The sequence below is a fragment of the Symphalangus syndactylus genome, chromosome X (genome assembly GCF_028878055.3).
Source record: "Symphalangus syndactylus isolate Jambi chromosome X, NHGRI_mSymSyn1-v2.1_pri, whole genome shotgun sequence".
Classification (NCBI taxonomy): Eukaryota; Metazoa; Chordata; class Mammalia; order Primates; family Hylobatidae; genus Symphalangus; species Symphalangus syndactylus.
The window spans coordinates 38,773,252-38,786,250 of NC_072447.2; the positions used below are offsets into that span (position 1 = coordinate 38,773,252).

At 41.3% G+C, this 12,999-nt stretch overlaps 1 protein-coding gene across 5 annotated transcripts in view; it reads right to left on the reverse strand.

Moving 5' to 3' along the window:
• PCYT1B (phosphate cytidylyltransferase 1B, choline) overlaps nucleotides 1-12,999 on the reverse strand; it is a 116,048-nt gene that overhangs the window by 48,043 nt on the left and 55,006 nt on the right. For 4 of the 5 annotated variants that reach the window (XM_055268144.2, XM_055268147.1, XM_055268143.1 and 1 more), the window contains exon 3: nucleotides 2,311-2,427. In XM_055268144.2, coding sequence (XP_055124119.1) covers nucleotides 2,311-2,427 — 117 coding nt within the window. The remainder of the gene's footprint in view (nucleotides 1-2,310; nucleotides 2,428-12,999) is intronic. The other variant, XM_055268145.2, reaches the window with a different exon arrangement.

The window sequence follows — 12,999 nt, forward strand, 5'->3', positions numbered from 1 at the left end:
ATCCTATATTTCTTCATAGTACCACTACTACATATTTACTTGTTTAGTGGGCAATGACTGCCTCTCCCTCAGACTCCAAGTTCTCTGAGGACATAGATAGTCTGTTTTGTTCATGGCTGCATCCCCAGTGTACAGAAAAATGCCTGGCACATAGTAAGAGTTCAACAAAGAGTTGTTAGATGAAGGGGCTGGGAACGGTGGCTCATGCCTGTAATCCTAGCACTTTGGGAGGCTGAGGTGGGTGGATCACCTGAGGCCAGGAGTTTGAGACCTGGCCAACATGGTGAAATGCTGTCTCTACTAAAAATACAAAAAATTAGCCGGGCATGGTGGCATGTGCCTGTAATCCAGCACTTTGGGAGGCTGAGGCAAGTGGATCATGAGGTTAGGAGTTCAAGACCCGCCTGACCAACATGGTGAAACCCTGTCTCTACTAAAAATACAAAAATTAGCCAGGCACGGTGGCACGCACCTGTAATCCCAGCTACTTGGGAGGCTGAGGCAGGAGAATCATTTGAACCTGGGAGGCAGAGGTTGCAGTGAGCCGAGATCGTGCCATTGTGCTCCAGCCTGGGTGACAGAGCAGACTTCATCTCAAACAAAACAAAACAAAAAAAAGACAGTTGTTGGATGAAGAAATCAGTGAGTCAGTGAAACCACTGTTGCCTAATGACCTAGAGAGCTGCTGATATTAACTGACTGCCTTCTCCAATTTACAAGAATGTACTGAAAGCTACACATTTCCTTTGATCTTACCTTGGATATGATAACCCAGGGCCACAGCTAGTGTTCCTGTTAACTGTGACCCACACCTAACCACCTCCAAACTTAGGCCACCCAAATGACCAAAGCCCAAACACTGCAGATGTCTCTCCAGGGCCCCAGTAGCCTAGGACCAGACTCCAGGTGGTAGTGCTCTCTCAAGAAATGGTTTTCAGGCTAAAGGGAAGTAAGCAAGGGTTGGGTTTCTCTGCCTGTTTTGGGTTCCCTCTGCATGACTTGCCCAGTAACCATTGCCTTTCACCATTTCTTCCTTCTGGAAAGAACTCCATTCAATGGTCCTGTGGTCACCACCCTTGGCAAAATCTGCAGAAGAGTTCCTCTTAAATGTCCAACAAGTGGTTTTTGGCTGGGCACGGTGGCTCACACCTGTAATGCCAGCACTTTGGGAGGCTGAGGTGGGTGGATCACCTGAGGTCAGGAGTTCAAGACCAGCCTGGACAACATGGCAAAACTCCATCTCTACTAAAAATACAAAAAAAAAAAAAAATAGCTGGGCATGGTGGCGCGTGCCTGTAATCCCAGCTATGCAGGAGGCTGAGGCGGGAGAATCACTTGAACCCAGGAGGCGGAGGTTGCAGTGAGTCCAGATTGCGCCACTGCACTCCAGTTGGGTGACAGAGTGAGATTCCGTCTCAAACAAACAACCAACAAGAGGTTTTTAATTGCAGAAGGTAACAAAATTCTTTAAAAAACAGTTATGTAGTCTCTTACCAGTACGTAGTCTCTTACCAGTACTTTTCTTTCCCCCAGTAGAGGTGTAAGACTTGATGGTGCCTAGTTTATATGCCACAAAAACTGATTACTCTGAATGAATATGCTCCTTCCAGAAGCTGCACGAGTGAAATACAGGTCTTCCTAGTCAGGTACTATCCCTTTTAGCCAAAAAGAAATAGTTAGGCCTCCTGGAGGAGGAAAATTTCAATCCACATCTAACGATCCTTCTCTTATAGACTTAGCGAGTAAATTGGTCCCTTCGTTGTGAACCAAGATTACCTCGGTATATAAATCTCCATGTCTTTAACACACTGCCACAAATTCAACTAAGTGGGGCTGTTACAAGCCATTAGTGTTAGCACAACATTGTCTTAAGTGCTGCAGGTCACACAAAAGAAATAGATAATGACCTTGTTTGTTCTTCATCATCCTAACTCCCTTTAGTTCTTTGAGATTTGAAATCAGAATAATATTGCTTCTCTTATCCTTCTAGAAAATTTTAGGAACATAATTTGGATCAAGCCTTAAACACTAGGAGAAAGGCATTAATGGAAAACATGAAGAATTTACCCTTGGTGGTACTATCAGTCCATCTCTCTCTGAGGATCAGGGTTATACAATCCCATGATGTAACTTCCCCTATGGTTTTTCAAACATCATTTTAAATTTCAGGCAGTGAACAAGCGAGCCAGTATGGGCTGAATTGGAAGCACTAACAATGTGAGATTTTACTGATGGAACTCTGAAAGGGGTTCTTTTCAGAAAGCATATTATAAAAGAGTTTTCTAGACAAAAAGAAAATGCACTTCTTACCTCCTACCAACAAGTAGCTGTTGGGAAACAGTGTTTTTGCTTGCATAAGGGCTCTTGCGTGACCTGAGTGGAAGAGGTCAAATATTCCATCAGCGTATACTCTGACAGGCCTGTCAGCTGTGGGAGAAAGAAAACACTGTTAACAGAACTGCAGAATGAGGAACCCCAGTTACCTTCCATCAGTCATAAGAAACTTTCTGGATAAGACACAATCTCTACATACCATTAGTTTCATATCAGTGCACGAAATTGATTTTAAAGAGGTACTTCTGAAGACATCAAAGCGGAGCAAAAACGTAACAAAATTAAGATCAAACCAGGGAACACACTATTTTAGCCAACAGAAGAGACAAACACAGAGCACTGAGGAGTTCTCTTGACCCAGAGTGGAGTCTAGGTGCCTAAGCCGGCAGAGTCAGCCCAGCTGGAACACGTAGGCAGGAGTAACTGAGTAGCTCAATGGAAAAGGCAAATGGCTTCATCCTTGAGTGTGGCAGTCCTGAATGAAGACCCCAAGTCCCTGTTCCCAAAGGCAACGATGTACTGGAATCTGCTCACATGGCTCACCTTACACCTTTCTTCCCAACTCCAGGTCACGTTGGTAGCCTGAAGTCAGCCACGGTAGAGCGCTTCCACGACAGAAATTGGCAAATGCTACAAATCAGGGCTTATTTTCCGCTAGAGGACCAGCTGTTAAATCTTTACTAGCATACCACTGCAAGGCCACTCCCTAACCTCTTTGGTATAATAAGAGATTAGGGACATACGCCTCAAAGGGAGGAGAGGCAGGATGTAATGTTGCATGTAGAAGTGGTGCTCAGGGCTGAAGATGAGCAGCCAACACTATAGTCCTTCCTAGGGAGAAAGGTCAAAAGTGAAGACGTCACACAGACAGTGGCATATAGTGTTCTAAAAAGTGCTGTTCAAAGAGGAAGAGGGACACACTTCAGTACAGCACCCCTAGGAACCAGGAGACCAGGATAACACTATTGCCCAGCCAGGCCAAAGACCCATCCCCTTCAAGTCAGAGAGAGAAATTGGGTATAGACTTCCATCAATTTGGTAGACAAAGCAAGTCACAAAATTATTCTTTTTAACGGTTGGAGGAAGGAAGTTGCAGCTCTGTTATATCCCCATCATGATACTCTGGAAGATGCCTGCTACATTTATATAGAAAATTCTATATATTTCGCCAACCTTGACACCTTTCTAGACTCTCAACAAAGGAACTAGAATGTGAAAATCCAAGAAGAAGATTCAAAAATGGATGACAGGAGAAAGAAGTAGCTTCTCATATCAAAGTGCTCTCATTTTAAGCACCCTTGTCACCTCATCTCCATGGCTACAAACAACATAGAGACATTTTATTCTTGCAGTGAGAAGGAAAGAGACATATGTGGCCACAATAGTGTTTTTTGTTTTCTTTTCTTTTTCTTTTTCTTTTTGAGATGGAGTCTTGCTCTGTCGCCCAGGCTGGAGTGCAGTGGCGCAATCTCGGCTCACTGCAACCTCCACTTCCCGGGTTCAAGCAATTCTCCTGCCTCAGCCTCCCGAGTAGCTGGGATTACAGGCACTCCGCACCACATCCAGCTAATTTTTGTATTTTTAGTAGAGACAGGGTTTCACCATGGTGGCCAGGCTGGTCTCAAACTCCTGACCTTGTGATCTGCCCACCTCAGCCTCCCAAAGTGCTGGGATTACAGGCGTGAGCTAATAATGTTCTTTAAAAAGAAATACTATCAGTTAAATATGGTAAACTGAACATACACATTATCTCTACTTTCTCCCAGAAACACCACAACAATTACTAAGAGTTAAAAGTTAAAGAGTTAAGAGTTAAAAGTTAAAGAGTTAAGAGTTAAAAGTTAAAAGTTAAGTTAAAAAGATATTATCCTCCCAAGGGCAGAGAAAACAAGAAAGGCAATGACAATGGATGAGAGATGTCAACAACATTATGGAAAGTTGATTGTCAAGTGTTGGGTGCCTACAGGGAATAAGAATCAGGGGTGAAGAAGGTGGAGAAAGGGACCGCTCGTTTTCTTTATAAGCTGAGAGTACTACTGACTTTTAAAAATAGTCAGGCGTGGTGGCTCAAGCCTGTAATCCACGCACTTTGGGAGGCTGAGGCGGGGGTGAATCACTTGAGGTCAGGAGTTCCAGACCCAGCCTGGCCAACATGGTGAAACCCTGTTTCTACTAAAAATACAAAAATTAGCCAGATATGGTGGTAGGTGCCTGTGATACTAGCTACTAGGGAGGCTGAGGCAGTAGAATCACTTGAACTCAGGAGGCGGAGGCTGCAATGAGCTGAGATTGCGCCACTGCACTCCAGCCTGGGTGGCAGAGATAGACCGTGTCTCAAATTATATATACATACATACATACAGATATATATATATATACATGTATTACATTGATGTTATAAAAATAAATTAAAAAAAGAAATCAATGCCAACTTCTGTTAAATGATCTTTAAGACTTAGATTTAAAATTGTGATTATTTCTTGATGCAATGCAACCTCATTAATTTGGAACATAAAGAAATGTTACATTAATAGATTCAGATGGTACAATGTTTCTAATAAATTAAATTTCTCTAATAAAAAAAGTTGAGAGACTTTATGTCAGATAGGGAATTGCAATTATTTCCAATTATACACAATTTTGAACAAACAGAATTGCCTTCATAGGATTATACTGTATTCTAAATAAGGCACAGTAAATAGAAAATGCTTTGAAATAACAAACTGTCTAATGAGGGAGCCTTGCTTTCAATGTTCTTATTCAATTTGAATTCAATTGAGGAAAATTTGTTTTAAGATATAAACCCCAGGGGAAAGCAGATGGCAGTTTTGTAAAACTTTTTGTTATTGATTCAGAGGTGATCAAGAGAAATGAATTCAGGAAGCAAGGAGGAAAGAAAAGTAAAGAAAGAAGACGTAATTACTGAGAAAAAGGCCATTTAGTAAATCTGAAGAGTATTTACAAAGTTGATTTTGCAATAAGCTCACTTTTAAAAATTGTGGTGTGTCAGCAATTTCCAGACTGTGGGAAACTCTCCAGGACTCCCCTCCCTGCCAAAAAAGGACCCTGATCTTTTATCTCTTCAACAAATAAACTTCAAGGCAAAAAAGAGAGAGAGAGAAAGAAAAAGAGAAATGAAAGGGGGATCTGCAGATTGAAAGAGATTTAAAAAACATATCAACCTACTATAAAGTATGGACATTATTGGGTTCAAACAAGCTATATATAAATGATGACATAAGATAATTAGAAATTGGAACACTGAATATTTGGTGATATCAAAGAATTATTGTTTTTTCAGGTAAGATCATGACACAGTGGTTATGTTTAATAAAACCAGAGTTCTTATTTTTCAGACATATATACAGAATGCTAAGAAGTCTCGGATTTTGTTTCAAATCATTCAAGAGGACAGAGTAGACAGAGGTGTGCATGGTGCAAGACTGGCCATGGGTTGGTGGTTGTTAGGTATGAGTGACAGGCACAGGAAGGTTCATTATATTGTTCTACTTCTGTGTGTGTTTGAAATACTCTATAATAAAACTTTAAAAAAAAAACAGAGTGTGGCTTGTTAGTTTGTATGTTGATCTGTTTTAATTTTTTGTTTGAGATTTTTCTGGATATGCTTTTAGGCATCTGGGGACTCTCCAGAGCATCTGTGTGAGATACCACTGACCTGTGAAGCTGGAGGTTTGGCAATGACCAGAAGCCAATTGAAAACAAAAAAAGATGTCAGAGTACAACTATTGTATGGCTATGGTGGAGAGACGTTAAGGTGGCTCCTAATGATCTCTGCCTCCTGGTGTCCATGCCTTTGTGTAATTCCCACCCCTTGAAGTGCGTGTGGGACCTGTGACTTGCTTCTAATCATAGAATATGGGAAAGGTGGTAGATATTATTCCCATGATTATGTTACATTATAAGACTCCATCTTGGCCGGGTGTGGTGGCTCACACTTGTAATCCCAGCACTTTGGGAGGCTGAGGTGGGTGGATTACCTGAGGTCAGAAGTTTGAGACCAGCCTGGCCAACATGCTGAAACCCTGTATCTACTAAAAATACAAAAAATTAGCCTGGAGTGGGTTACGGACGCTTGTAATCCCAGCTACTTGGGAGGCTGAGGCAGGAGAATCTCTTGAACCCGGGAGGCGGAGGTTGCAGTGAGCCGAGATCACACCACTGCATTCCAGTCTGGGCAACAAGAATGAAACTTTGTCAAAAAACAAAAAACAAACAAACAAAAAAACAAAACCAAACAAAAACAAAACAAAATAAAACAAAAAAAAGAAAAGAAACCAAAAGAGTCCATCTTGCTAGCAGGCTTACTGTCTTTCTGCACTGGTGGCTTGGAAGAAGCAAGCTGCCATGTTGTGAAAGGGCCTATGGAGAGGGCCACATGGCAAGGACCTGTAGGTGGCCTCTAGGAGCTGAGGGTGGCCTCTGGCCGACAACTGGTAAGAAGTTGACCCCTTGATCTTACAGTCACAAGGAAATAACTTCTGGTAACAACCTGAGTGAGCTTGGAAGCAGATCTAACAGCAGTCAACCTCCAGATGAGAACTGAGCCTGGGGTGACACCTTAAATGCAGCCTGTGAGACTCATGACGTTTGCTCTTCAAAAGACATTTTTACAAAAATGAAAAGGTGAGTCATAGACTGGGAGAAAATATTTGTGAAATATAAGACTTGTATCTAGAATATATAAAGAACTCTCAAAACTCAGTAAGATGAACAACCCACCACCCAGTTAAATAAAGCAAAAATATCGAACAGACATTTCACTAAAGAAAATAAATACAAGGATGGCAAATAAACACAAGAGAAGATCCTCAATAACATTACTCATTAGGGAAATACAAATGAAAACCACAATGAGATAACACTTCATACACACTAGAATGGCTAAAAGATGTTTTTTAATTGACCATACCAAGTGATGGTGAGAATGCAGAGCAACTGGAATGCTCATAAACTGCAGATAGGAATTTAAAGTGGTACAATCGATTTGGAAAGCAGTTTGGCAGTTGTTTAAAAAGTTAAACACACACCTGCCGTACAGCCAAACAGGAGGCAATCACCAACCATGTTACATTTAAATTCACACTATTGTGGGGTATGTTAGGCGTTTCTTGGTATTTGCTTCAGATTCAAGCAACAATAAAATAGTGATTGATCATCTTTGATTATGGCTATTAACAAGGCTTGGATTGTGGCTATTTTAAGGCATTTAAACAGTACCTTAGAAATACATACAATTCACAAAACACATATATTTCACTTAATCTTTGCATCAACCCTATGAGGGAGCCAGGTGAAAGTAGACTTATCGTTTCATGGATGGGCAAATGGAAGCTCAGCGAAGTTAAGCATCTTACCCAATGTCATACAACCAATTTACGATGATGTTTGAGTGCAAATCAAACTCACCACTCTTTCTTCTACCTTGTTGGTACCTGCTAGAAAACTACATGCTGATATGAATTCTTGTCTTTAAAACAAAACAGAAACTATTATTAAACACCCAGTAATTATGGCAACTAGTACTGTTTTTTGTATAACTAATGTGCAAAAAAGGTGGCACAAGTTAAGCTTTTAAAATCTTATAGTTACATATTTATTTTATACAATTTACGTAGTTTTATATAAACTTTGTAGTTACCTTCTGCTTATCACTAGCCAGTGATACTAGCTAATGATACTATTTTCTGTAAATGATAGTGATTGATGTTTGCTTTTTAAAATACATTAAAGTTTTAGAACAGTGAGTATATGTAAAGAAAAATTATTAAGTAAATTACATCACAGATGATACATGAATAAGGCAGATTCATTAAGGCGGCTCTTGAAAAATGTAGTCAGGGAAATTCTACACACCGTGGAAACAGATAATACAAACTTCCTTTTTGAAAAGGAAAATAGAAAATCAGAACCAAGATTCCCTTTAAGAAAAGTCAGTTTAGGGCCGGGTACAGTGGCTCATGCCTGTAATCCCAGGACTTTGGGAAGCTAAGGTGGATAGATGGCTCGAGCCCAGGAGTTTGAGACCAGCCGGGGCAACATAGTGAAACCCCATCTCTACAAAAAAATACAAAAAATAGCCAGGCATGGTGGCACATGCCTGTGGTCCAAGCTACTTGGGAGGCTGAATTGGGAGGATCGCTTGAGCCTGGGAGGTTAAGACTGCAGTGAGCTGTGATCGCACCACTGCACTCCATCCTGGGTGACAGAGCAACACCCTGTCAAAAAAAAAAAAAAAAAAAAGAAAGAAAGAGAGAGAGACAGAGAAAGAAAGAAAGAAAGAAAGAAAGAAAGAAAGAAAGAAAGAAAGAAAGAAAGAAAGAAAGAAAGAAAAGAAAGGCAGTTTTAATGAAAAGGAACCTATGAAACAATCTCCTGGACTTTTCCTTTATGTCAAGACAGAGGATTTATTCTCCATGCATCAGAATACATACAACACCATGTATGTGCATAGCTCCACAGCTGGACTAGCTAAGACCAAAGTTGCCAATTCTGATTGCTTTTTTGATTTATTCTGCTCTTTCTCTTGAAGTTTCATCACCCTTGTGACCTCACAAACAAGGTCAAAAAGCTAAGAGCTATGGCAGAGTTTGTCATTACCTCTTCTAGAATTTGTACCCCCAGCCCCTGTTTGGGCAGTTCTAAATTTGTAAAACACATTTTAGGCAATTATATTACGTCACAAAATATGGCTAGTGTAGGAGATGGTAAGAGAGTCCAGTTATAGCTATAATCTAGGCCAGGCACAGTGGCTCATGCCTGTAATCCCAATACTTAGGGTGGCTGAGATGGGCAGATCACTTGAGTCCAGGAGTTCAAGACCAGCCTGGCCAACATGGCGAAACCAGCTCCACTTAAAATACAAAAGAAAAACAAACAAAAAACTATAATCTTGAAGAGCATTATCAAATACCAAATTCTGCTATGTTTTGTCTTTTTTGAGGGCATGCTCAAGACAGTGCCACAAACGTAAATTGCTTACTACTCTTGAAACCAAACTCTTCTTGAAACTCTTGAAACCAAACCCTTCTTGACCAAGCCCTTCTTGAAACTCTTGACCAAACCCTTCAAAAAAGTAACGTTTTTCTTGTTTTCTTAAATAGTAATCAAACAGCAAGATTCTTAAAAATTATCCGAGCTTTTCTGCTGACAGTACAATGCTCCAACAATTATGATATTGGATAATCTCCCTACCACTCCTTCTAACCACTGCCAACAGTTGCTCTTATGCTGTGGTTCTCAAAGTGTGGTCCCAGGACTAGTAGCAGCAGCAGCATCACCTGGGAACACACCACCACACCTGGCTAATTTTTGTATTTTTAGTAGAGATAGGGTCTCACCATGTTGGCCAGGCTGGTCTTGAACTCCTGACCTCAAGTGATCCACTTGCTTCGGCCTCCCAAAGTGCTGGGATTACAGGCATGAGCTACCGCACCCGGCCTGATATTTGAAGTTCTAAATAAAGAAACTTCTAACAGAAGTACACTGGCTAGGTACTCATCAACATCACAGATTTTCTTAGATAATTTCCCAGGGTCATCACCTCAGGTTAGTGGGCAGAATTTCTCTTCTAAAGATCAAGAGTTCATCTTTGTTCCATCTCACTCCCCCTCTAATGACCTGTATTATTTCAAAATACACCACCATCTTATTACTGCTTAAACTGCTTGGCAGCAGGCAATGTACAGGTGCCCAATTTCACCCAGTTAGCTTGATACCAGCTCAAAATGACAGAACAAACTCTCTCTGCTTCTATTTCCAGAGGAAGAACTACTTCTCTTGTCTCAAACTTTTTTTTTTTTTTTGAGATGAAGTTTCATTCTTGTTGCCCAGGCTGGAGTGCAGTGGCTTGATCTCAGCTTGCTGCAACCTCTGCCTCCCAGGTTCAAGCAATTCTCCTGCCTCAGCCTCCCAAGCAGCTGGGACTACAGACATGCACCACCACACCTGGCTAATTTTGTATTTTTAGTAGAAACAGGGTTTCATCATGTTGGCCAAGGTGGTCTCGAACTCCTGACTTCAGGTGACCCGCCTGCCTCCAAACTTATTCACTCACAAAATATTTATTGAGTGCACCATATGCAACAAGTGTTTCTCTAGATGCTGATGAAACAGCAGTGAGCATGGCATAGTCCTGCCACTACAGAAGATCACAGCTACTGTCTGAGCATGTTTTCTCTTAGCTCCATGGCCTGTTGTGGACCATGATTCATAAGGCAGATCATTGCAGTAGGCAAAGCAGGGGTTTGAGGCGAAATGGACTTGGGGTCAAATCCCAGCTCTACCCAGTCAACTAGGACATTTGACAAGTTACTTTTCAGTTCTGCAAGTCTCCTTTGTCTCCTCTTTAGAAAGGATACAATAATAGTCATCTCACATGGTCTTTGCAAAGAGTACAGAGCATCACATCGAGCAGATATATAGTAAGTTCTACTTGCCTTTCCTTTCCCTAGAAAGGTAGAGGCCCTTTCAATTTGGGCTTGATGCTCATCCTTTAACTTTAGGTCGAGTCTGTTTTCTTCATAATCACCTGGACTTTTTTTTTTTAAAAAAAACAGAGTCTTGTGCTGTCGCCTAGGCTGGAGTGCAGTGGTGCGATCTCGGCTCACTGCAACCTCTGCCTCCTGGGTTCAAGCGTTTCTCCTGCCTCAGCCTCCTGAGTAGCTGGGATTACAGGCATGCACCACCATGCCTGGCTAATTTTTTATATTTTTAGTAGAGACAAGGTTTCACCATGTTGGCCAGGCTGGTCTCTAACTCCTGACCTCAGGTGATCTGCCCGCCTCGGCCTCCCAAAGTGCTAGGATTACAGGCATGAGCCACCATGCCCGGCCAGCCACCTGGACTTTTATTTGGCATCCCTTGGATATATTGCTGGGTTGGTATTTCTGTGTGTGGTCTCCAGACCACTAACTTTAGAATCACCCTGACTGTCTGTTTAAAATGCAGATGCCTTGCCTGGGCCCCATCCCAGATTTGGGAAGAAGGGAATGAAAAAGGAAATCTGCTTGTTTAACAAGCATACCAGGTGATTCTTTATACACTAAAGCCTGGGAACAACAGCTTTGGCTGCTCTGTACTACCTCCCCAACCTTGTTTTGCCTTTTTCAAAAGCAGCTCACACGAAAGCTTCCTAACTCTGCCTACTCTGCTCCTCACTTCACTCTATTGAAGGCTATTCTTATAGGAAGCACAGTGTCATGGTTGAGAGGTCAAGCTCTAAGACCAATAGGTTTGAGACCAAATCCCAACTTTACCACTTACCAATGGTTCTCCCAGTGTGATCCCTGGAGCAGTAGCATCACCTGGAAACTTGTTAGAGATGTAACTTCTTGGGCCCCACCGCAGTTGGATTGAATCAGAAACTCTAGGAGTGGAACCCAGCCATTTGGGTTTTAAGAAGCCCTCTAGTAGATTCTAATGCAGGCTCCAGTGTGAACCACTGCCACTTAGTAGTGAATGACCTTGTGCAGATTCACAACTTCTCTAAACCTTCATTTCCTCATCCGTGAAATACTAAAACTACTAATCACACAGAGTTGTGATAGTGAAATGACATGATACATATAAAGATCTTAATACATAGTAAGTAGTTAATAAGTATCCATTATTATTATTAAGCAAACTGTTCTTCATTCCATGGATTCTCTTAAGTTTGGTTTGTTTGTTTGTTTTTTGTTTTTTTGTTTTGTTTTGTTTTCTGCAATGACAACTAAAAACCATAGAGTTATGCCATGTTATTTTATTTTATTATATTATTATTATTATTATTATTATTTTTTTTTTTTTTTTGAGACAGAGCCTCACTCTGTCACCCAGGCTGGAGTGCAATGGTGCGATCTCGGCTCACTGCAACCTCCACCTTCTGGAGTCAAGTGATTCTCTCACCTCAGCCTTCCGAGTAGCTGGGATTACAGGTGCCTGCCACCACGCCTGGCTAATTTTTGTATTTTTAGTAGAGATGGGGTTTTACCATGTTGGCCAGGCTGGTCTGGAACTCCTGACCTCAAGTGATCTGCCCGCCTCAGCCTCCCAAAGTGCTGGGATTACAGGCATGAGCCACTGCGCCCGGCTGAGTTATGCCATGTTAAATGGCTTAAAGTTTACCTGTTCAACTAGTCTTATTTTTCACCCCATCTCAACCAACTAAAACAACACTCACTCCTACACAGCTCTCTATTTCTGTCTTCACTATTCCTCTTCCACCTGCCTGCAATACCTTTGCATTTTCTGCCCACACAGTCCAAATCTTAGTTCTCCTGAAAGGTCTGTTCTCCTCCCTCCCGGAAGTCTTGCGTGATCACTCAGGCCAAATGAATCTGCCATTCTCAAAGAATCAATTATCATCTGTGTTGCAGGTTTTAACCCCTAAGCACCTGCACACATGCTACTAATGTTTTTTATTTCACATCTAGTTGTCTTGTCTCTTGAAAAACATATGGTACCTTATAATTCTTTCCAAATCTCTTCCCTATCCATCCTCTGGCATAATGCTAAAGGGATGAAAGAATGAACAAACTTCTATAGCACAACCCACTCTTTTTAAAGCACACTTGAAACTTTTTTTAAAAAAATGCATACTTTTAAGAATGGTAATAACTATAGTAGCTTAGGTTTGTATATGCCTTCATGGTTTTAAAAATGCTT